Raw genomic sequence first — 26,175 nt, forward strand, 5'->3', positions numbered from 1 at the left:
GCTAATTGCCCACACAACATATTTTCCACATGTCTTGTAGGACTTTATCATTGCTATCAATGATCATCAAATGTATCAAAATCAAAAGTAACTTGCAATTTTATGTTTCAACCACAGATGGCAATAGAGAGGTCAAAGTTCCAAAGTGCACCTTTAAGCTTCCTGGAATAAAAGTATTTTGTAACACTTTATATTATGTGTCTTAAACTACTATGTACTTACATATAAATAAATAAATAAATAAATGAATAAGTGTTAGGTACAGTATACTTATTTTTTTCACATTGCAATTGGTTCATATTAGGGTTTGTTAAGGTGTAAGGGAATGGTCAACAGTGTAATTATAGACGTGACTTTAGAAATTAATTAAAGTTAATTAAATTAAAGTATTTTTTAAATATAAGTACAATGTAAACACATGTATGTACACAATAAGTGTACTGTATCAAATTTAAATGTAAGTACATAACAGTTAAAGACACTTCATATTAAATATTTTATAATCAAAATAAAAAAATTACACCCTTCATCCTCAAATCAGATCTGGTAGCCACACATCCCTTAAAGCACTGGAATAAAACACAAATAAATAGTACTTCAGTAAACACTGAAAGCGTGGTTGGCAAATAAACTGTCCCATATGATTTCCATGCAGTGTTTGGTGCAAATGTCTTCACCTTGTAAATAATCTAAGTAGCAGAATCAGATCACACATGCACAGAAAGTGGGATAGTGTGTTTCTCACAGGTCCTCTTCTCAGGGAAAAACATGTTAAACCGAGATGAGAAAATCTCTTTAAGGAAACGGCTGTGTCACTAAAAGTAAAAAGAGTTTAAAGAACAGACAGTACAAGCTCTGACAGCCTGTGTAAAGGAAGTGGGATATCATCTAAGAAAGCAGATAGCAGGATGAAGCAGATATACGTACATATACAAGCTGACACAATGTTTTAAAATCCCCACAGAAAATCCACCGGTCTGAAGCAGAGAGTTAGTGTCCGAGCATGAGTGGGCTAGAAATGACTCAATCAAAAAGGAAGGGCAGGAGCCATTTTTCACCGAAAAACAGAATAAGATCATGCTACAAATGCTGTGAACTTTTGTCCAATTTTTGCTTTTGGTGATGGCTGATGGGATTAATGTTGTACAGTCATACTGTGTTGTGAGAGCCAAAGCCTGATCTGCTGCTTATAGCAGTTTGCACCATTATAACTCTAATTTGGAGAAGCTTTATAAATGACATCCAAACAGAGAATGAATCACACTGGCTACAAGCAGATCTGCTAAGAAAACTATGGTTCATTCTAGTGCAACCACTGCTCATTGTGAACAACATACTTTAATGTGTTAAAAAAGAAATGTGAAAGCATGTGAAATCAGTAGTTTGCATTACATGAAAAACATGTAGAATTTCATGCCGGCTTTTATAAGGGAATCAGTCAGGGTTGAAGGCTAGGAGTCTAATTGACGTTTTGATTGTTTTGATTGGCAAAGGTGAGCCCTATTTTCCGTCCCTTGCTGTGTTGACACAAAAATCTAGAACAATCTCACAGGAAAGCATTATTATGATGTCATTTGATGACCTGGTTTATTTTGGCCCTGGGTCCTGAAGTATCCACTCGACCTGACTTCAAACTGGGCAGCAAATCCCAGGCTTCTTTGAGCTTTCACAGGCACCACATTTAATCACATTCCTATTTACAGTAGGATCTTAACATGCTGCACTCAAAACCACACGTTATACCTGTGTGAATAAGCATTCAGAGAGTGTGTGTGTGTATGAAAAAAATTGTACCTTTAGGGGTGCGACAGCTTGTCACTGGAGCAGTACCCTTAAAGGAACTTGTACCTTATCTACCCTAAAAGGTTCATAGTAGCAAGGTACTAGTACTACTAATATGCACCTTTTAGGATACAAAGTTCTTTTAAGGGTGCTGCTCCAATGACAAGCAGTTGTTACCCCTAAAGGTACAATTTTTCACATTTTTTTTCTGACACTGCATGCTTTACATGTCACACTTGGGTCTATAATAAACTCTATGGCAAAAGAGTTGTCAGATGCAGCTTGAAGAAAGCTCAAAATATAGAAGCATCTAAAATAATCTTTTGATATCTTGTTCATGCAGTATTAAAGAAATCAGCTGCAAAAACAAACAAACAGAAATAAATTAAGATGGTGATGCTACATTACAACAAAGTGGTGCAAGTATGACGTCAAAACCTGGAGGACTAATTTGTCTCTGGATCCCTCGAGATTTTCCTATGGGGTTTTATAATGGGGGTTTTCAATTTATGAGTAAATTCAAGGTCTGTGGTAAACATAACTTGACAATGCTTGAACGTTGTGCTCTACAACGTAAACTGCACATGCTCACACCCCAAACATTCTTATTTAGTTGTGTTTTTTAAAATAAACATAACAGCTTAAAATTTTGTGTTTTGGATATGGGTGTATGCAGCTTATGTTGCAGAGCAAAATGTTCAAGTATCATCAAGTTATGTTTACCACAGACCTTATTTCACTCATAAATTGAAAAAACCCATTATAAAACCACATAGGAAAATCGTGATGTAACCAGTGGCGAATTAGTCCTCCAGGTTTTGATGTCATATCTGACTGTACATTTTTCCACTTATTACACAGCTACTTACCAAATAAATAAATAAATAAATAAATAGTAATTGAGTTTAAATGATTTCATTACATGAGAAGAAAGAGTGATTTGAGAGACATGAAACTAGCACAGCTATGTAGGAAGTCGGTTGCCTGGGACAACAGTTAATTAACGGTCAGTTTAACAGTCATTATACAAAAATATTAAATCCCAGTATGCCTCAACTGACCAATTAAAATTAAGTATTCCAGTGAGCCATGTAATAATACAGTTTATACACACAATAAAGAAGAATAGAAACCAATGCCCTTTAGATAACTTCCAGGGTCTATTGTCCCAACGACAGTACTGACAGGAAACTGCACTTCACCCATTTCCTGTCACAGCTTGCACACAGAGTCTGTGATGAAAAGAGATCTTTGAAGGTGTAGATGAATGAGAGTAACAGGAGAAGTAGATACGGAGGGAGTGAGCTGTCAGCTCGTTCCTCAGGGAAGGACTCGCATGGGCCTGAACACAGAGGTCAAAGACAGACAAAGTCTGGAGGACGCAGCTCTAATGTGCTGACATCAGGATTAAACAATCTAAAGTTTGTCCAACACAAAAGGTGTTCTGCTCAATACTAACCTACTGAGGGGTATATAAATGAGCGCTCAATAAATAGTAAAGCAAGAAGGGACTCCTTCAGAGCTCCTTTCTGCTCAGGAAGAAACACATGAGGGTGGATTAAGCGAATTTGATTTCCTCTAGAGATACACAGACAGAAGAGGTTATGGAGAAAGCCTGTGGCGTTTGTAAAAACAAAGTATCATGAGATTATCATGGTAATACCATGCGTTTTTCTACCATGGTAATGCACCATGCAAATTATTCAGAACATGGTACTACCATCATTATATAGATAGAGCGACACTGACCGTTACCAATTTTTATAATGTTTCAAGGGATAGTTTGCCCAAAACTGAAAATTCTGTCATCAATTGCTGACCCTCATGTCATTCATAAGACTTCTGTTCATCATTGAAACACAAATATTTTTCATATTCTCTCATGTTTGTCCATTAAAGGTGCCATAGAATGCTTTTTCACAAGATGTAATATAAGTCTAAGGTGTCCCCTGAATGTGTCTGTGAAGTTTCAGCTCAAAATACCCCATAGATTTTTTTTTATTCATTTTTTTAACTGCCTATTTTGGGGCATAATTAGAAATGCGTCGATTCAGCGCACGGCACCTTTAAATGCTTGCGCTCTCCACCCCAAGCTCGCGACTCTATAATACATTGCATAAACAAAGTTCACACAGCTAATATAACCCTCAAAATGGATCTTTACAAAGTGTTCATCATGCAGCATACCCGATTATGTAAGTATAGTATTTATTTGGATGTTTACATTTGATTCTGAATGAGTTTGAGGCTGTGCTCAGTGGCTAACGGGCTAAAGCTAACATTACACACTGTTGGGAGAGATTTATAAAGAATAAAGTTGTGTTTATGAATTATACAGACTGCAAGTGTTTAAAAATTAAAATAGCGACAGCTCTTGTCTCCGTGAATACGGTAAGAAACGATGGTAACTTTAACCACATTTAACAGTACATTAGCAACATGCTAACGAAACATTTAGAAAGACAATTTACAAATATCACTAAAAATATCATGTTATCATGGATCATGTCAGTTATTATTGCTCCATCTGCCATTTTTCGCTGTTGTCCTTGCTTGCTTACCTGCATAACGTCTGATGTCTGCGTTATATTGAGATTCGCCTGTTTTTTGGAGGTCTTTTAACCCTCTGGAGTCTGAGGCTGATTTGGGGCTTGGAGAAGTTTTGACATGCTCTGACATTTGTGCTTTTTTCAGTTGTTCATAAAAATATTAATGGAAAAAGTGTCATTACACTGTATTCAGCACAAACTAGGCTACAATAATATGTGAGGAACATGTATGTACATGTTTGTGTTTTTGAAGGAATAACATTTATGCGTGGTTATTGAAAAAACAAAAAACTTAAGTCACTGAAATAAGGCCAAAAAAGTATAGTAAATCTGTGTTCACAAGACTTTAGGGTATTGGAGGTTGTAAACTAGAGTTTTTGCTTCAAAATTATGTAAAAATTATGCTGCTTACTCCTTCATATAAAACAATATATTGATTTAGTTTTTGTAAGACACTTTTTGCCAAGAAACACAGTATGCGAGGAGGCGTGAATCACCACTGAAAATGGGCCATTCTCACCTGAGAAGACAAAAGAATTGGATAGTAATGAGCTGAAATGACTTGCATATTAATGAGGCATTTCAGTCAGGTAGGCTGTGAAAAAAACCTTCTGTGATGTCTCAAGCTCATCATGATATATGAAACATACAGAAAAATATGATTACAATATAAAGTAATGGTTTTATATTATACTTTAAAATATAACGTATTTCTGTGATGCAAAGAGTCTGAATATAGGCTTTTAGTTTAAAAGCATGCACATTTGGAGAAATATTGGATTCTCATATGCTTATGTCAATTTTCTATACAGAGGAGTTATATTAATTTGATATTCATTGTCATTACTATGAGCGCTGGTGTTTTCAATTCATCCTTGAAGTCGGAGGGCGCTCTCTGTGCATTTTTAGTCCACAAATTCATCTAAAAGAAGAAGAGGCTATTCCATGAATGGGGTTTCCAATTCATACTGCAGCCGGAGGGCGCTAAAGAAACAAAAACTCATCTAAACTTCATCTATGGAAGAAAAGAAAACAGGAACTAACTGCATGTCTTCTAGAGATCGCTAACCATTGCTTTAACATCCAAATAAACACTTTTCAAGACAATAAATACACGATTGAGACGATGAATGCATGTATTGCCTCAGAATTTGCGTCTGAATAGCGCTGGCTCCGTGGGCGTGGCCGCATTAGCGGATAATGAGCTGAATCACGGATTTCTGACATGGCTCTCTTTTCATACAGATTACATAAACACAGAAGTTTTGTTTTCGATTTGACTTACATGATTTAAAACCTGACATCTTAACGTTTTTTTAGACATAAGTGTAATTTTTTTGTCATTAGTATTCACTAAGTTACAGTTCATTTTCTGAGAACTATCAGATTGGAGTTCGTTCAGAGGGAGACGAGAGATCACGCATCATGTTAGTTTTCTTTATTTTACAAAAAGCACAACATTCTGTTTTTACTCTGAGTGTACACAAATGAAAGAAGATATTCCACAGATTAAAATGGTGTATAACTCTTAATTGTATGTGCAACATTGACGGAGTATTTTGAGTCTCTTTCACACTGATAAGAAAAAAACCATGGTGGTATCGCCGGCGATACCGTCAGACCTCAGAGTGTTAAACAAAAGAGATTTATATAAGAATGAGGAAACAATGGAGTTTGAGACTCACTGTATGTCATTTCCATGTACTGAACTCTTGTTATTCAACTATGCCAAGGTAAATTCAATTTTCTATTCTATGGCACCTTTAAAGTTCACACAACCAAACGTTTCATGCATCAAAAAAAAGAAAAAAAAGAAAAAAGAAAAGTAATCAATTTGGACAGAGATTTAATCCAAGTCTTCTGAAGAGACAAGATCACTTTATTTGCTGAACAGATTTAATTTAGGCTCAATTTACGTATAAACATTGATGAATGCACATACGTAGAGCACATCAAATATGGTAAATGGAAGCTCAAACATGCTTGCTTGACACACCAGAACAAACTCATGTGTCAAGCAACTGATTTGTAGAACAGATTTTTAATTGTTGTTTTTTTCACAATATTAAATATTAATAATAACTACATTATTATTTGACTACAGCAATAAAAATATTGCTAATCTCCTCCAGCCTCTAGCACTGTATACAGGCTCAAGACGGAGAGAAGGTGCGAGGTGAGACAAAAATGTAAAGATCACGTGCAAGGCAAGGTATGTGCAAAGAAGCAAAGTGTGAAAATCCACAAATAAAGACTGTATTTTGTGAAAGTGTAAGGATGGGCAGAGAGTTTGTGCTTGTAAGCAGCTGGCTTTTGCTGTAACGTTTTTGTCAGTGGCAGGATCAATAGATGACTGATAAAGACAGGTTTGGCAGAAGTCTGAAATGCATATTGGAAAACATAAGCACAAGACACACACATACAGACAGTAGTTTAACCCTCGCTGCAGCTCTCTCCTCTCAGGCATTTAGACTGTCAGTCAGGCTGTGTGGTCGCCTGGACTCAAAGGCTTCATTTAGAATCTCGTTTGCATAAAAATTCTATGAGGCTTAATTTTCTCTCCCATTCATTTTACATGCATAATTAGCCAGTGAGCTGAAAGCCTTCCATATGAGTGTGTGGTCGGTCCTGGTATTCCCTACGTTATGGGGACCAAATGTCCCCCCAAGTATTGTAATACCAAGTAAATATTGACCTTGTGGGGACATTTTTTGGTCCCTATGTGGTAACAAGCTTATAAATCATACAGAATTATCTTTTTTGAAAATCTAAAATGGCAGAAAGTTTTCTGTGATGGGTAGGTTTAGGGGTAGGGTTAGTGTAAGGTGATAGAATATACAGTTTGTACAGTATAAAAACCATTACGTCTATATAAAGCATGGAAACTCAATGTGTGTGTGTGTGTGTGTGTGTGTGTGCGTGTGTGTAAAATGTATGAGCAGAGAAAGTTCTTGTGTATGCTTTCATGAAAACCGTTTATGTGCTCAGCTTCTGCATGTTTGCAGGTCTGTATTCAAAACTGGCATTGTGTGTGTCTGTAAAGTACAGCGTGTGAGTGTGTTATGCTTATTATTCCGCGTTTGTGGGTCTATGCTGGAATTCAGTGCTGAAATATGAACCCAAGGGAAAGTGAAAACTGGAATGGCAAATGGGCACCAGCCCCATGTCCTGAGCTTCAGCATGTTTTGTGTATATGTGAGACTGTTATGAATCTATGTGACCCAGGATCACTTTCACAGAGGTGTGTTATGATTCCATGACCAAGGTGTGATTCACACACACATACAATGGCACACAAAACAGTACATTCACATGCGGCATTCATATTACATCAATCCCATTAAATTTGTCAACCAAAACATACTATTTTGAAGTTATCAACAGTGACTGCAGACTAACAGCATACACTCTCTGTATTAAATATGACAGATTACAACCTTTACAACACAAATGCTGACAGTGTAAGCTCACAAATCCTGCTTCAGGAGAGAAGATGATCTCCTATCTCAAAGAAACCCTCTGACAGACGTCCTCCTGCATTACTGTCTGACCTCACTGCCGCTCTATACAGCGTCTTTATACTTCCAGCAGTCACGGTGAATCTCTGAGTTTAAAATATTTAAGAAATGATCCTATTAAGCACTCATGGCTCTGCAAAGAACATACAGAAAACACAGGATTGCTAACCCTACCTGTTTTTCCTCTGAAGACATCTAGCCTCTCCATAATAACATCCATAGAAGGAAGGAGAGATAGAGAAAGAAAAAGTCTAGCGGCATAGACCTCTAGAGTTACCAAAATGTGAGGTGGGAATGAGGCACTGAGTGAGAGAGGGAGGGAAGGAGAGAGCGAGGCAGGATACATGAGCACTCTGAGTTTTAGGTTGTCCCCCTCCCCACTCTATTGTCAACGCAGCACTGCTTTTTCCTTCCCATGCTCACGAGTGCCTTCCTGTCTTGCTGGAGGTGACAGTCAACCAGCCAATAAGACGTCTGGAAACGCTCACAGGCAATCACAGCAGCTATAAAGCCAACAAAGTCCAACAGGAGTCAGGACACAACCACACTGAACATTAACCAACTACTCAAGCAAAACACTAACAGGGTCCAAAATTAACAAGACAGTGACAAGTAGGACAAATAGGAGTAAAAATTGGCTTTGGGGAGTTCATTGCCTGTGGATGGTAAATTTATATAAAGAAATACAACATAATATTTAATAATACACATTGCACTTTATTTTAGAGTACCTGCACTTGCGTGTACTTACAGTGTACTTACCTAAGAAACTACTGGTTAAAATAAGGTAAATACATGGGTTAAGGTTAGGTTTAGGGGTAGGTTCAGGGTTAGTACTTAGTTATTGCCCAGTTATTGTATTAATAAGTACATAGTATGTACATGAGGAACAGGACTGTAAAATAAAGTGCTACCCAAACATTTGCTGTGGCACATCCATCTTCTAAGGACCTTAAAACAAACTTTTATCTAATAAGATAACATGTCTGTGGTAAAATATACACTGTTATTATATACACCGATCAGGCATAACATTATGAGCACTGACAGGTGAAGTGAATAACACTGATTATCTCTTCATCACGGCACCTGTTAGTGGGTGGGATATATTAGGCAGCAAGTGAACATTTTGTCCTCAATGTTGATGTGTTAGAAGCAGGAAAAAAGAGTAAGGATTTGAGCGAGTTTGACAAGGGCCAAATTGTGATGGCTAGATGACTGGGTTAGAGCATCTCCAAAACTGCAGCTCTTGTGGGGTGTTCCCGGTCTGCAGTGGTCTATCTATCAAAAGTGGACCAAAGAAGGAACATTGGTGAACCAGCGACAGGGTCATGGGCGGCCAAGTCTCACTGATGCACATGGGGAGCGAAGGCTGGCCCATGTGGTCTGATCCAACAGACGAGCTACTGTAGCTCAAATTGCTCAAGAAGTTCATGCTGGTCCTGATAGAAAGGTGTCAGAATACACTGTGCAGTTTGCTGCGTATGGGGCTGCATAGCCGCAGACCAGTCAGTGTGCCCATGCTGACCCATGTCCACCGCTGAAAGCACCAACAGTGGGCACGTGAGCATCAGAACTGGACCACGGAGAAATGGAAGAAGGTAGCCTAGTCTGATGAATCACGTTTTCTTTTACATCATGTGGATCGGAAGAAGGAAAGCTGGCAGAGGCAGTGTGATGCTTTGGGCAATGTTCTGCTGGGAATCATCCATGTGGATGTTACTTTGACAAGTACCACCTATCTAAGCATTGTTGCGGATCATGACCCTTTCATGGAAACGGTATTCCCTGGTGGCTGTGGCCTCTTTCAGCAGGATAATGGGCCCTACCACAAAGAAAAAATGGTTCAGGTTTGAGGAGCACAACAGTGAGTTTGAGGTGTTGCCTTGGCCTCCAAATTCCCCAGATCTCAGTCCAATTGAGCATCTGTGTGATGTGCTGAACAAACATGTCCAATCCATGGTGGCCCCACCTCGCAACTTACAGGACTTAAAGGATCAGCTGCTAACATCTTGGTGCCAGATACCACAGCACACCTTCAGGGGTCTAGTGGAGTGCATGCCTCGACGGGTCAGGGCTGTTTTGGCAGCAAAAGGGGGATGGACACAATATTAGGAAAGTGGTCATAATGTTATGCCTGATCGGTGTATATTTATATATATATTATTCCCAAATATACATTCCCAAATTTCTATATATCATAATTATTGTTGATATGTAATTTATTATTTCCAGGAGCTCATTGCTAAACTGCCAACAGTGATTGTAAATTAAATTGCCTAAATTATTACATTATTAGCTAACTGCATTCTCTAAATTGTAATGTTGTAATGTTGAAACGATATGTATCGTGAAAAGCGCTATACAAATAAATGTGAATTGAACTGAATATATATATATATATATATATATATATATATATATATATATATATATATATATATATACACACACATATAGAAAATACTTATTTACTTATTTACTTATTTCTATATATCCTAATTATTGTTAATATGTAATTAATTTTTCCAAGAACTCATTGCTTCTACCTTCAGTTAAACTGCTAACAGTGATTGTAAATTAATTGCCTAAATTATTATATTATTTGCTAACTGCATTCTTTAAATTGTAATGTTGACATGCATTCTCTGTAAAGCTGCTTTGAAACGATATGTATCGTGAAAAGCGCTATACATATAAATGTGAATTTAACTTACAAAACATTTCAGAATAAATGCCATTCTTTTGTACTGTCATTCTATTCATCTAAGAATCCCCAAAAAATCTTACTCTATAGTTTACACTAAAAAATTAAGCAGCAACATTGATGATAATAATCAGAAATGTTTCTTGAGCAGCAAATCAGAATATTAGAACGATTTCTGAAGGATCATGTGACACTGAAGACTGGAGTAACGGAAATTCAGCTTTATCGTCACAGGAATAAGTTTCTTTTTAAAAATAAATTACTATAGACCAATAACTAATTAATATGATTGTGAAAAGTACAAACATTTTATTTATATATTTGAATAAAAAATAATCCAAAATACCATGGCCAATAAGTAGTTGTTTGGGGGTGGTTGTAAATCTTCTCAGTTCATTCCCTATTGGCAGGTGTGGCAATGGGGAGTGAATTTTAGACCCTGAACACAATATTATGATTTAATATTGACAAAATGAAAAGTTGAATGTTGTATGGTGAAAATCTTATTATCAAATAAATACTGATACAACACACATGCTTAAAAATAAATAACAAATAGCCTACACAATAAAACATTGAAAGTTTCAGTATATGACTGCTATCTGACCAACAGCTGTGTTTATGTCTCCAAGCAGCTTGTGACATGCAAGGTCAAAGACACATGGATTAGGTCCACTATCTCACATACACAAAACCAAAAACACAAATATTCACTCCAGATATAACTGTGTTTTTGTACAAAACAATCAAAGCCGATAAACCATTGGTGAGAAAAACGCTCTTTCAACTACGGCACATGTTGTACTTGTCTAATACAGATTTCAGTGTGTGGATGTGCATAACTCAATAGTATTTTCACACACTTCTTTTAAGAACACCAAATGTGTCTTTAGGATCACCTGATTGAATGTTGAGAATTTCAATTTATATACAGATGATCATTTATATAGTTCTATGAGATAAAATGAACTAAGATGTCTCAGAGGTTGACACAGGAACACTGACGCAGTGTGGGAACACACACGCACTTATACAGGCAGCATTGAACAGGCTTTCAATTGACTGGCAATACCACCTGTCCGTTGCCATGACAACAGCTGCACAGCAACACACAGCTCTCTCTCTCTGTTCATGTCGGGGTACGGACCTTCACTGAGAGCATGACGTCAGAGTAGGAGAAAAAGTATGAATGAAAACAATGTGTGTATAGAAAGCAATGTGTGTACAGAGCACTGTGAACTCCAGACATTACACAAACACACGCATTTGAATATTTGAGTACTAGAACTGTGCTAGGCCATCAATAACTTGATCGCAGACAACAGACTGCACACTTAGAGCTAGTGGCATGAATCAGAAATAAGAACTAGAATTATAATACAAATTCACAATGAGGAGGATCACTGCCACAGTGTGATCCCGAACATAGTATCAGTAATCAGTATCTAAAACTGAATCAGAATCAGTTTTTATGATTCAATGATTCAGAACCTTTCAGTACTCTTAGAATAATATACTTTACAGTGAACACTGGATTCAGAATTGCGATCAGAAATCAAATAAGATTCAGAATAAGAATCAATAACAGAATCACTTTATTCTGATCACTACGGAAGCTTGTTTCTTGCCTGGAAAATCCAGCCTCACCACTGTACCCGCGGATGAGTCTGGTCGGCCATTGAATCAATTCGATTTCTAGGGCGGAGCAAATCCGAGCAAACAGGAAGCGGAGTAAACCAATCAGAGAAGGGCGGATATGACGTTAGCAAAGCGACGAGAGTCAACAGCGAAAAGTAAATAATTTATGTTTTTGGTCATTTAAAACTGAATTCACGGCTGAATAGAACAAACTCTCAGGTCTCCCGTGCGCAATCTTTGTTGATATTGAAGGGACTTTTGCCACACTAGAGTGACGCTGTTTGCGTCACTGAAATAAACGAATCTGATTGCACGGTACGGTTTGGAGTTGACTCGAATTGCGACGGAGGGCGGACTGACCAGACTGATATATCTTGTATAAGATATATCAGTCTGGCCTTGCCAGGCAAGCTTGTTTCTGCCACTGAATAAAAAAGAAAAAAAGGTAACTGCAACTTTTTATTTCACAATTCTGATTTTTTTCCCCCAGAATTGCATGATATAAACTCATTATAATGTCAGAATAGTAAGATATAAACTTCTGACATTCTGACAGTCATAATTGTATGATACAAACTCACAATTGTGAGCTGACTTTTTTTCCCTCAGAATTAGACTTTATATCTTGCAATTCTGACTTTTTTTCTTGAAACTGCAAGTTTACATCTTATAAAAAAAGAACTGAAAGATAAAAAGTCACAATTATCTTTTACATTTTTTATTCTGTGACAGAAACAAGGTTCCATAGATCCCTGATTTGAAAACATCAAAAACAAACAAAAAAAAGCTCACTGCTTGTGCACACTTGATGCAGAATCAGAATTTAGTATCAGTAATCAGAATCAAAAAATATATCTGAAGAAAAAAACACAGACAGACACTGGATTCAGAATCAGATTCAGAATTAGACATCAAATAAGGCCCTGTTTACACCTGGTATTAAGTCAATCGGATCACAAGCAGATGAGGCAGACACCTGTTTACACCTGGTATTTTTTAGTCTCTTTTCTCCACTTTCCACCACTTCTCTCTTGATTTCTTTGAGGGGTGGGTCTATGGGCGGGTAATTTTTTTTCTTTTAATCTAATGGACAAAATAAGCTTGAGCCTTTTACATATGAATGCAGACGGAGACAGCAGGCGGAGTGTAGGTGGTCTTACCAAAGCAATCCGGACCAATGTGTTTTCGACTAAAAACTCAAAACTTTTTAGACCCCATTTAACACTGTATTTAGCGTCGTCAACTTGTGATCCGATCGACCAAAACACATCTTAATAGCAGGTGTAAACAGGGCCTAAAATTCAGTATAAGAATCACAAACAGAATCACTTTATTCTAACACTACACTGAACACTACACCACACAATATGCATGCTGGATTCATAAATTAGAACATATTTGGGAACCATCCAGTACAAAAAACAAATACACTGCATAATGGATTCTGAATTATAAACCAGCCAAGCAAAATTAAAAAAGCTAACACTGCAAGACAAAGCGATAAATGCTTGATTCTGTTCCTTAAATATACCACGAAGCCGCCTTGTTTCACTCAGCTGGTGAGCTCTGTTGCCATGAGTAGGTTCATCTCTACTTAACACGTGTACGCTTTTGTGTCAGTAAAGCACTGAAATTTATCTGCATTTTAGGATGTTCTTGATAAAGTGTGATAGTGTTAAAGACGATGTATGTTCGCTTGTACCCATTTAGTGTGCGTGCATGTGTCCTCTCTAATTCACAGATAAGAGATAGAGTGACAGCTCCCCATATCCACACCACCCTCCTCCCTCTCTCTCATCTCCCCTTCCTGAGCGTCTTCTCGAACTGCCATCACTCCTCATCTGTCTTAAACCTCTCTCCTCCCAATCCATTTCCCACCACCCCTTTCCCCTCTCGTCTTTTAATTTGTTCCTCGTTCTCTCTGATCCTCTCTGACTCCGGCTGTCCTCTGTGTCTGTGTGTTGCTATACACTTCTTTGGTCCTTTCCTTTTCTCGATAAAGGGAAGAAAGAGCAAGAGGTTTCAAAGAGCTCGCAGCGATAACGAGAGGGCGAACAGTGGTTTTAAACCCAATGGTGACCCAGACTACAGCAGCAACACTCATTAGTCACATGAAACCAGTCACTGACACTGATATCCTCTCATGTGCAAACACACACACACACACACGAGATGACATGCATAACACCTGAAGTGACAGAAAAATACATCTGTGGCATTGTGGAGTGTGCATGTGCGAGAATGCGAATGTGAGCAAATCCGTGCACACGTCTAGTTGTGACACAGGTACGTGTGTGTGCGCTTTACCTGTTGCCCCCTTGGTTTTATGCCTCCCTTTGGCCCGACGTTGGGAATTGCCCATAGCTCCGTGTTTCCTGTCCCAAAACATCACCTCATCCCAAGGTTGAAGCCACACAGATTGACAATGACTGAGAGTGTGTTGGCGCGTCTATGTGTGTGAGCACGGCAGTGCATGCATGTGCGTGTGCCCGTCTGACACGGAGCAGTCGGCGAGACTGAGTCTGTTTGTTTGCATGAACGTGAGTGTGTGAGGGTGCGTGTGTGTGTGTGTGTGAGTGTGAGTGTGAGTGTGAGAGAGAGAGACAGAGAGCATGCGCCCAATCCAGTTCGATTCCAGCCAGTCAGAGTACAGGCTCTGCGTTCATTTCATTGAGAGCCAGGGAAGGCTGAACGTATGGATGTATGGAATGCCAAAACGAGGAGAGAGAGAGAAAGAGGGAGGGTGTAGATAGAGGAGGGAGGTGGATGCTTTATCACTGCTGAGTGATTCTGAGGAGAGGTGGAGCCGCTGCGGTTCGAAGGGAAAAGAGAAACACAGAGAGAGGGGCGACAGAGAACATGAACAATATTTTACACTGTGACCATCACCAAACCATTCGTCTAAAAAAGGCACAACAAAACTGAGTCACATAATAGGAAAAAAGGAAGAGTTCACCCAAAAATGAAAATGCTGCTATCATTTATTCACCCTGTGTGACCTCTATGACTTTCTTCTGTGAAACATAAATGGAGATATTTTTAAAAATGTCTGGGTTTTTTTTTTTGTGTGCATACAATGAAAGTCAGTGGGGTTCAGTGTTGTTTGGTTTCATTGTAGCCTATGGACAAAAACAGTTCTTCAATTCAATACCTTCTCAATTCAAAATCTCATCTGCTTGTTTACATTGTCACAAACTGTAAACTATATTATTCAACAGCTCTATACATAAAGTTGGATATATAATATATCCAACTTAATCTGCATACTGTACATACAATATACTTAAATCAATATCCACATACATACAGTACACTCATGTAAAGCGATATATACTAGCAAATCTCGCTTGTATCATCGCAAAATGTTAACTATATATATTATTGCGGAGCTCTAATTTTTCTAAATGTGACTATAAGACAAAGATATTAAAGGGTTAGTTCACCCACAAATGAAAATTCTGTCATTTATTACTCACCTTCATGTCGTTCCACATCCGTAAGTCCTTCGTTCATCTTCGGAACACAAATTAAGATCTTTTTGATGAAGTCTGAGAGGTTTCTGTCCCTCCATAGAGATCTAATGCAACTGTCACGCCAAGGTCCAGAAAGGTAGGAAAAAGACATCATTAAAGTACTCCATGTGACTCCAGTGGTTTAACCTCGGTTTTATGAAGTGATGGGAGTACTTTGTTTGCGCACAAAAAAAAAAACATAATTTACCAACGCACATTCTCGAGAGCATCAAGATGCACGTGTTTTATGTTCACGTGAGAGCACTGAGCGTGAACACGCATTGGATAATATTTGTAAATAAAGTGGTAAATTATTTTATTTTTTGCATAAACAAAGTACTCACGTCGCTTCATAAAACCGAGTTTAAGCCACTGGAGTCACATGGAGTAACTTTAATGATGTCTTTCCTACCTTTCTGGACCTTGGAGTGGTAGTGCGTTGGATCTCAATAGAGAGACAGAAACCTCTCAGACTACATTAAAAAGATCTTAATTTGTGTTCAGAAGATGAACAAAGGTCTGAGGGTGAGTAAATTATGACAGAATTTTCATTTTTGGGTGAACTAAACATTAACAGCATTATTTTTTGTAAAGCTGCTTTGAAACTATGAATATTGTGAAAAGCGTTATATACCCTGTTGAAAAAACAGCATATGCTGGTTAGGTATGTTTTGAAGCATGGTTTGAGCTGGTTTATGCTGGTCCTTAGCAACTACCACCAGCTCAAACCAGCTTCCATTCTTAAAAACATACCTAACCAGGTATGCCTAACCAGCAAAAAATGTAGGACGGGGACTTGGCTCTATCCATTGATTGTTGATTGGATGGAGGCAGATGTGAGTTTGCAGTTGATTGTTAGAAAAAGGCGGGGTTTATTTCCATTTCATGGCAACTTTAACCTTGTTTTCATTTTTCAGATATTTAGTGAGACTTATTGTATTTGTTTTAAATGGTCATTGCTTTCGCAACGCTGTAGCACAGTCATACCAATGAAGACAGAGAGAGAGAGTGAGAGAGAGAGAAAGTGTGTGAGATGAGGGTGGGAATGATAGAGAAGAGGACAGAGTGAGGAGCAAAGATGCGGCAAACGAAGAGAGTGAGGGAAAAGAGAGGTAGAGAGAGATGAGAATCACAAGAGGCAGAGAGCTGGAGAGGAATATTGAGAGGAGAAGAGGTGGAGGGAGAGAAAGGAGACGTGGTAAGTAAAAACAGACGCTATGACGCTATGTGAAAAAGGCAGATTAAGAAAGACTCTTGGTGAGAAAGGCGACTGCAGCAACATCACCGCCAAAAACAAACACACAAGCTATTATGTGTGTGTGTGTGTGTGTGTGTGTGTGTGTGTGTGTGTGTGTGTGTGTGTTAAAAAAATGAGTGATCGGTGGAGGAAGGATGCTTCCCAAGGACAGATGACTGTCAGCCCATTTTTTCCTGAAAAGGAGGAGACAGGAACTGAGGGATGGAGTAATAAATAGTGGAGGATAATAAACGAGTGTAAAATCCTGTTATGAGCCTAGGCTGCGTGTGAGAGCAGCTTGCTGTCCGAGCTGCTTACTGGCTGCACACACACACGCACACACACACACACACACACACACACACACACACACACACACACACACACACACACACACACACACACACACACACACACACACACACTGCAGTGGAGAGGGCAGGTCCCTCCCTCTACTGCAGACTGGAGGTTTAGCATTCAAAGCCACAACACTGTTCTCCATTATCAATTCATCACAGACATCTGTCTGGTAAACATCACGTGCCCCGCCCCTTCACACACACACACACACACACACACACACACACACACACACACACACACACACACACACACACACACACACACACACACACAGGTCACATCCACAAATATGTACACTCACCTGCTCACACAGACCACCAGATGCAGTGAGATCGATACATGCTCTCATGCATTCATACTTACGCAGTGTAGCACACACAGATTCAACGGCCTTCTTGCAAAATAGATAAAAGACAGGGGAAGTGAGTTTATCTAAGTGAATAATTCCATATGAAGCTTAAAACTCTGCAACAGAATATTTATAAGAACAGCAGACAAAGAATCACATATATTGTTAACCCAAAAGAGCAGATCTACACACATTCATCCCTCTCTCTATCTTACACACACACACACTCACACACTGCACGCAGCAGCACAATGATTAAACAGCAGAGCACACACTCCAGTGACCACAGCCTGCCTTGTGCATGTTGATAATACACAATCACCACACACACACACACAAGGGTTTGTTTCATATTAGTGAGGACTAGTGAGGATCTCAAAGACTTTCATCGTTTATAAATCAGGTTAAATGATCTTTTCTATCTCTTAACCCTCACAGAAGCCAGTGCACATCATTGAAATATAAACATGATATGGGCGATTTATGAGCATTTTTAACTACAGGACACGTAAAATGTTCTCACAAGTAGGTTATCATGATTTTTCACTATATTAGTAGGAAAATTGGTCCTCAAAACTATAGTCAAACCTGTACACTCACAGCACAGGTAGTTGGCATGTCTAGCAGTGTGGCTATCTAAGTCCAATTCACTGCACCAACAGATGCCAACCAACACGGACAATCATCAGATTACAGTATGTCACTTCTCAGACATTCCATGACCTGAAAACGCTGATTGAACATGTACAATCAGCTAAACCAAGCGCCCACCAATGCCAACAGACGCCGACACACTGGGGTACTGATTTGATTTGACAAACTGACACTCTGATTTGATGAAACCTAATGAAGTGTCTTTTGCAGTTGCTCTGCAGTGTGAATTGGTCTCTATATACGTAATTTAAATCGAAAAAAAAAAAAAGTATATTTAAAGGTAAATTTTTTTTTTGTCACAACACTACATATGCTTTCCTTATGCATTCATATTAAATTTAACCTAAAAAAAATTCCCACGCCAACATACACACACAAAGTTTCTGCACAATAAAACCACAATTTCTAATACACTTCCACTGGATTCAGATTTCCTTCAGCTCTCTCAAACATTTATAATACACCCCCTCCTACCTGTGGACATTCTCCCCCTCAAACCCAAACACAGACAAGTTTTACTCTTTCACCTCAAATACCATGTCAACGTTTCCAGGACCCTCTGCATTGATCAAACAGTCTTCCTTTAAAAACAGGAGGGAGAGGAAGGAAGTGGCAGAGGAAGTGCACAGGCAAAGACTGGCTCAGTTGTTGAGCACTTTGCACAGGGCAACCTGAGGTCAAACACACACACTGACAATAACATTACCTGAGTAAACATACACTGCTCCATTACACATACAAAAGACTGTTCATGTACTATTCATGCACATTCATATGCAGTCATGAATACTTATGTTGCTGTTTTACAGTGGGGTCCAAAAGACTGGCACCACATTGAAATCTGTGATTCTAATTTAAGCCAGGAATTCAACAGAATGTTTTAGGATTTTGAAACACAAAGAAACACTCAAACATTTCTAGGTAACTAATCAAATAATCGAATCACATAGATCATGTGAGTCTTTGTACAGACCATCTGATTGAAGCGCAAGATGCTCTTTAGATCATCTCAAAAAAAGACCTTCAGATTTAACAAAAACTTGTGGAGTTCACGCAGCCAGAGCACTGCTACCATTAAATCAAAAGAGAGACAAACCAAATACTAGACAGTCTGTATCAGTTTTACTTTTACAGTTTTACTTTACATGGTACTGAATGATACACTATATTGCCAAAAGTATTGGGACACCCCTCCAAATCATTGAATGTGTATAAAATCAAGCACCAGGTGAGCAGACTGCTTCTACAAACATTTGTGAAAGAATGGGTTGTTCTCAGGAGCTCAGTGAATTCAAGCGTGCTACCGTGATAGGTTCATTTGTCCATTCGTGAAATTTCCTCACTACTAAATATTCCACGGTCAACTGTTAGTGGTATCATAAAGTGGAAGCAGTTGGGGACAACAGCAACTCAGCCACGAAGTGGTAGGCCACGTAAAATCACAGAGCGGGGTCAGAGCATGCTGAGGCACACAGTGCACAGAAGTCCGCAACTTTCCGTCAATAGCTACAGACCTCCAAACTTCATGTGGCCTTCAGATTAGCTCAAGAACAGTGCGTAGAGAGCTTCATGGAATGGGTTTCCATGGCCAAGCAGCTGCATCCAAGCCTTACATCACCAAGTGCAATGCAAAGCGTCTGATGCAGTGGTGTAAAGCTCGCCGCCACTGGACTCTAGAGCAGTGGAGACATGTTCTCTGGAGTGACGAATCACGCTTCTCTGTCTGGCAATCCATTGGACGAGTCTGGGTTTGGTGGTTGCCAGGAGAACGGTACTTGCCTGACTGCATTGTGCCAAGTGTAAAGTTTGGTGGAGGGGGGATTATGGTGTGGGGTTGTTTGTCAGGGGTTGGGCTTGGCCCCTTAGTTCCAGTGAAAGGAACTCTTAATGCTTCAGCATACCAAGACATTTTGGACAATTTCATGCTCCCAACTTTGTAGGAACAGTTTGGGGATGACCCCTTCCTGTTCCAACATGACTGCACACCAGTGCACAAAGCAAGGTCCATAAAGACATTGATGAGTGAGTTTGGTGTGGAGGAACTTGACTGGAATGCACAGAGTCCTGATCTCAACACGATTGAACACCTTTGGGATGAATTAGAGCGGAGACTGCGAGCCAGGCCTTCTCGTCCAACATCAGTGCCTGACCTCACAAATGCACTTCTAAGAAGAATGGTCAAAAATTCCCATAAACACACTCCTAAACCTTGTGGAAAACCTTTCCAGAAGAGTTGAGGCTGTTATAGCTGCAAAGGGTGGGCTAACTCCATATTAAACCCTACGGATTAAGAATGGGATGTCATTAAAGTTCATGTACACGTAAAGGCAGGTGTCCCAAAACTTTTGGCAATATAGTGTATATATCCTGTTTTACAGGTAAACAAAACATGATTTTACTCAGCTAACAAAAATATGTTCTAACGTTTTGCTAACATTTCCATTAAGATATTTTGAAACGTTATTTCAAAATGTTCTCTGAACATTCAAAACATGGTTATAGGAATGTTTAGGGAACATTCCATTTTATAATTCTGCAAACATTATAGGAACGTTACTTTTGAATGTTCTCTAAAGTCTAAACCTTAAAACAAGTATAACATTTAAAAAATGTTAGATGAGCATCCAACTAAAACATTCCATGAATGATGTATAAATAATGTTTTTGTGCAAACATTTTAAGAACATTACCAAAGACAAGTCAACTGAACAAACGTTCTGATTGTTACTGGAATAATGTTTGTTCATGTTTATTCATAGAGAACCTTGCCAGAACGTTAGCCAAAGTTCTGAGAATGTTCCCTGTTAAGACCAATTCACAGACGCCGACCAACGCAGACAATCACCAGATTACAGGAAGCCACTTCTCAGACATTCCACGACCCGACAAGCACAGATTCAGCATGTTCAATTGGATAAAACAAGCTCCGACAGACGCTAACAGACACCAAGAAGGGTAACACACTGAACCGACAAACCCGAGAAAGTATATGTTGTTGCCATCAGTCGGTGCAGTGTGAATTAGCCTTTAGCTAGGTGAGACCTGTTCACACCAAGAGGAATATTCAGTACAAAAAATCAGTCCGATAAACATTATAAATCGAAGCATCTCTTCAGACCAACACTAACATTCGCAGTTAATGTGACAGTAACTCTTTTTTTTACAGAGCTTTTTAAGCAGCACTGAATGCAGAAAAAGAATCTAGAACCGGCTATTTGAAAATGAAAGTCAGTCATACAGGTTTGGACTGACATGAAGGTGAGTAAATGATGACAGAATTTTTATATTTGTGTGAACTATCCCAAACACTTTTCTTGTGCAATGATGTGACTAAAGGGGAGTTTCACACTAGCTGCAATACCTGCAACATTAATCAGCACATCCTACTGCTACCAAAAGCCAGGTCACTCAATTCAACTCTAACCGAAACATCACATCTCACTGATCACAGCTCTCGCTCTCTGTTCTTTTCACCCCATTACATCACAGGAAAACAGATGTATTTTTTAATCCAAATGATATGCAAACGAGCAAGATTTTAATGAGGGTCAAAATCATATCAAAAATCAAATTTGTTTTAAGTACAGTATAAAAGGCTCACAATCAGCTGCAATCTTCCCAGCACTGAATCTGCAACTATTGATTTTTATGTCTAACTGGACATGTGCTTAAATAAGTAGAGAGAAAAGAAGGCTTGAGATCTCATATAGACACGGAGAAACAGTAAGGACGATTAGAGCTCGTACAGTAACAGCTGTCTGACTTATCACTGTACTCCTGCTCTCGAGCTGAAAGTGACAGCTGGCTTCACAGCTGCACTGATCCTATTGTTTTTCACTGACGGGAGAGAGTGTGAGATGAGATCAGAGCCACTCTGCTGTCATCTCTTCTCGTCCTTTTCTCAGACCACACACATTCAAGAGTGACCCCTGTGAAATTCACACTTTTACAAAACTAAAGCTGTTAGAAATATTTGAAAAAAAAAAAAAAAAAACTACAACTACAACAAAAAACTAGAATTAAAATGAAAACTGAAAATATAAAAATAATAGCTAACTCACAACATTAGTCAATGTTATAATACATAAATACTTCAATAACACCTACTGAATATCTCTCTGAAATTATGTAGTGTTTTTTTTTTTAAGGAGTTAATAAAAAAATTTAAAAAAGCGGCCCCTGGGGTCCATCAGTGGATATGCATGGCGTCACATTTCCTCTCTGGAATGTGAAGAGCTAGTCGCACCTAAAGTCCGCCAAAGTGTGTGAACACCTCACCCTTCAGATAACAAGAGCTAACCAAATCAGATCTATTTACACCTCAGAACAAATAAACTACTGTCTTACTATATCTAGATTTGTGACATCCTCCACACAAACTGAATCTCAAGCATAGTGCAGTGAAAAACACTGTTTGATGGATCCAGGAAACAGAACAAAGGGGATAAATTGGGTTTTACGGTACCTTAGTGCAGATCCAGAGTGTGTTCGGATCAGTGCTGTCAAGCCACACTACAATTCGGCCCAATCCTGTAGTCCAGCATGAAATCAGATGTCCTATTGTCACTGAGATGTGTGTGTATGTGTGACGGTCCATGATTTATCATCAGGAGGCTGAATCTAGAGCAGTGGACATCTGGCCGCAGATTGAGATTTAGAATAATTGGCTGTGGATTAATAATCCGACTCAAAGTCTGGCGGCATATAGAGGGGCAAGAACATGGCAGATTACAACCCCTAACTGTCCATCCACCCGCTGGATTACACACACACACCCGTTCAGTGCTCCAGCTGCACTTCTCCATTTCTCCTCTGTGCTCGACAATCATCTATAAAACCATTCTTCAGTGCCGTAATCTCATTTTCAGACTCTCTTTTATCTATTTATGTATTTCAAACTCTCATTTCATTCTATTCATTTCATTTGATTATTCTGTGCATTCGTCTCTTTTAAACTCTTCCATGCAGAGCTGGATTAGGGGATTGTAATTCCAGCTAAACTGCTCAGTTTATCTGAATGAGAAGGAGGAGTGTGTTCTACATGCAGAGAAGGGGAGGTTTAAAGGGACATCAGGTTTGTCGTTCAGCTCACGCTATGATAGGATGGAGAAAGTGGGGTGGAGCAGCTCAAATCCTACATCAAAAGTCTCTGTGCAAACGAGGACAGCTGACCTGCTGCCAGAGACGGAAGCACAGGAGGATTTGCTTCTTGCGAGTAAAAACAACTAACAGAGCAAGGGGACCCAGAGCTGTGGGTTGATTAACTCATAATTGACTATTGTTTATAGCTTGATAGATGCTCAAATCTTATCTTTGAAAGTTGGAAATATGGGCTCTGACTCATGACTGTGTGAAGCTCAAAATGGCAGTATACAGAATACTAAACTTATAAAGCTCATCCTTAGGCATGAACGGGTGGAATTAATGCAGATGGTTCTGGAAAAGAGGAGTTCTTCCCAGAAAATTAATGATCTAGATCAGGGGTTTTCAAACCTTGTTATGCCACGGACCCCCAAATATGATGCTCCCCTACTAGCGACGGACCTGCTTCCTAAATAAAAAAAGGCAGCTATATATTATATATCATTTGTAGAGACCAATTTATACAAACAAATAAAGGGGAATAAGTAAGGGATAATCCATGTTGTGCTGATGGTTTTATTGCATAGCTTCCAGCCAATCAGAATTGAGTATTCAGACAGACCATTGTATAAAAAATACACTACTGCTCAAAGGTTTGGGGTCTTTAAGATTTTATTCAGCAAGAATGCTTTCAATTCATCAAAAGTGACAGTAAAGACATTTATAATGTTACTGTGTTATTTATTTATAAAGTTTATAATGTTTCAAATAAATGCTGTTCTTTTAATCTTTCTCTTTATCAATGAATCCTGAAAAAAACTCTATCAAAGATTCCATAAAAATGGAATGAAGCAGCACAACTATTTTCAGCATTGATAATAATGATGTAATGTTTCACCAAATCAGCATATTAGATTCTGTGTCTCATTTCAAAGGCTGCACCCTCCGGTTGTCACATTTGTCATTGAGGCTGCTTCATTATATTCCAAGGTAAGGATGAAAATACAGTTATTTACACCTCACAAGGAATAACAGTCAATTTTATAATGGTAACTTTCCAAAATGAGACAACCTCAATGACGTATGTGGTCCACAAATGCGACCTCCGGAGGGTGCAGCTAGAATGATTTCTGAAAAATCATGTGACACTGATAACAGAGAGTAACGGCTGCTGAAAATTCACAGAAATAAATTCTATTTAAATCTGTTTAAAAATGTAAGACTTTTATATGAAATATAAAATATAATAATCCTTGTTCTCTGTATCATATGACTGGATTATATGTATAAACCTCAGGAGAAACAAACTATGGCTGTCAACAGAATAAATTAATTGTTATTAATGAAAAAAAAAAAACAGAATGAAACTGCAATAAAGTAAATGTAAAATATAATCCCTGGGAATCAAACCCATGTACTTAAGTTTAAACTACTACAACACTCTTGTTCTTCATTTTACTTTTTCCCCTTGCAGCCACATTGGTTTCAAATTTGAAAAACCCTCATCTAGATCTTTTGTTGAGCTTTTTCATCAAATCACATTTCCACAGAGAAGCAGTCCTCCTCAATCTAGATGGATCTGTGTGCTACCAGAAGCTCCTGGCACAATTACTGGGGTTCCCCAGTCATTTAGTTATGTAAGGAACCCTGGATCTGTCCCCTCCACTCGCACACTCACATACTCCATTACATAAGACCGTTGATGACAGACTGCTGATAAATGTCTGTTTTCTCAACTTTGTGTATGTGTGTGTGATCTGTATGACATGCACCCTCACAGAAATGTTCTCGCTCTCTGAACCACAGAAGCACACACATATGCATTGTTAAACACAGTAAGAACTGTAAGAAGAATCTAACAGCTAACAAAAGACACACTGTTCAGAGAGACAGAGAGCAAATGAAAGAAAATAAGAAAAACCAAATGCTAGATCTTCACACATATAAACAAAGAGTCATAGAACTGTGTGTCAGTCGGCTTGCAGGCTTATGTTGTCTGGGTTTGAGCAGGTGCGTGAGTGTTTCAGCTGGTACGGCTGAATTTTCAAAAATAATGTCTTTTTAATTTTTGCAACTCATCGCTCCGCTGTGTAGTATTGCCTCTGCAAAAATAAAGCTCATTTACACTCATTAAATATATAAATATTTACTGTAATTATTTAGGCTGTCTTGAGGCATGAACTTTCTTAACTGTGAAATGACTGTGAAATAGAATGCCAAACAGCTTTTTAAACTAAATATTTCAGCAATTATTGTTCTGCGCCACCAGCAGTACCACATGTAATTGCAAAAATAAATATTGTTCAGAGAAATGTCCTTTCTACCTCTTCTTCCCTGTTAACGTTAGTTAACAAAGATTAAATAAAAATAAAGCTGTTCATAGTTTGTTACTTCATAGTGCATTAACTAATGTTAACAAATTCAACTCTTGCTTTTATTAATGTATTAAGGTGCCATCGAACGTTTTTTTTACAAGATGTAATATAAGTCTAAGGTGTCCCCTGAATGTGTCTGTGAAGTTTCAGCTCAAAATACCCCATAGATTTTTTTAATTAATTTTTTTAACTGCCTATTTTGGGGCATCATTAAATATGCGTTGATTCAGGCTGCAGCCCCTTTAAATTCTCGTGCTCCACGCCCACGGAGCTCACGCTTGCCTTAAACAGTGCATAAACACAGTTCACACAGCTAATATAACCCTCAAAATGGATCTTTACAAAGTGTTCGTCATGCATGCTGCATGCATGCGTCGGATTATGTGAGTTTTGTATTTATTTGGGTGTT

The 26,175-nt window shown here is 38.6% G+C and overlaps 1 protein-coding gene across 6 annotated transcripts in view; it reads right to left on the bottom strand.

The window, feature by feature from the left end:
• nhsl2 (NHS-like 2) overlaps positions 1-26,175 on the bottom strand; it is an 88,236-nt gene that overhangs the window by 27,151 nt on the left and 34,910 nt on the right. Inside the window, exon 1 of one of the 6 annotated variants that reach the window (XM_048185028.1) lies at positions 14,502-14,924. The exons of 4 other annotated variants lie outside the window; for them this stretch is intronic. In XM_048185028.1, coding sequence (XP_048040985.1) covers positions 14,502-14,583 — 82 coding nt within the window. In that variant the 5' untranslated portion in view covers positions 14,584-14,924. Of the gene's footprint in view, positions 1-8,023; positions 8,829-14,501; positions 14,925-26,175 lie in introns of those variants that run through there. One more of the 6 variants, XM_048185024.1, reaches the window with a different exon arrangement.

Source organism: Megalobrama amblycephala, linkage group LG3 (assembly GCF_018812025.1).
Source record: "Megalobrama amblycephala isolate DHTTF-2021 linkage group LG3, ASM1881202v1, whole genome shotgun sequence".
Taxonomy (NCBI): Eukaryota; Metazoa; Chordata; class Actinopteri; order Cypriniformes; family Xenocyprididae; genus Megalobrama; species Megalobrama amblycephala.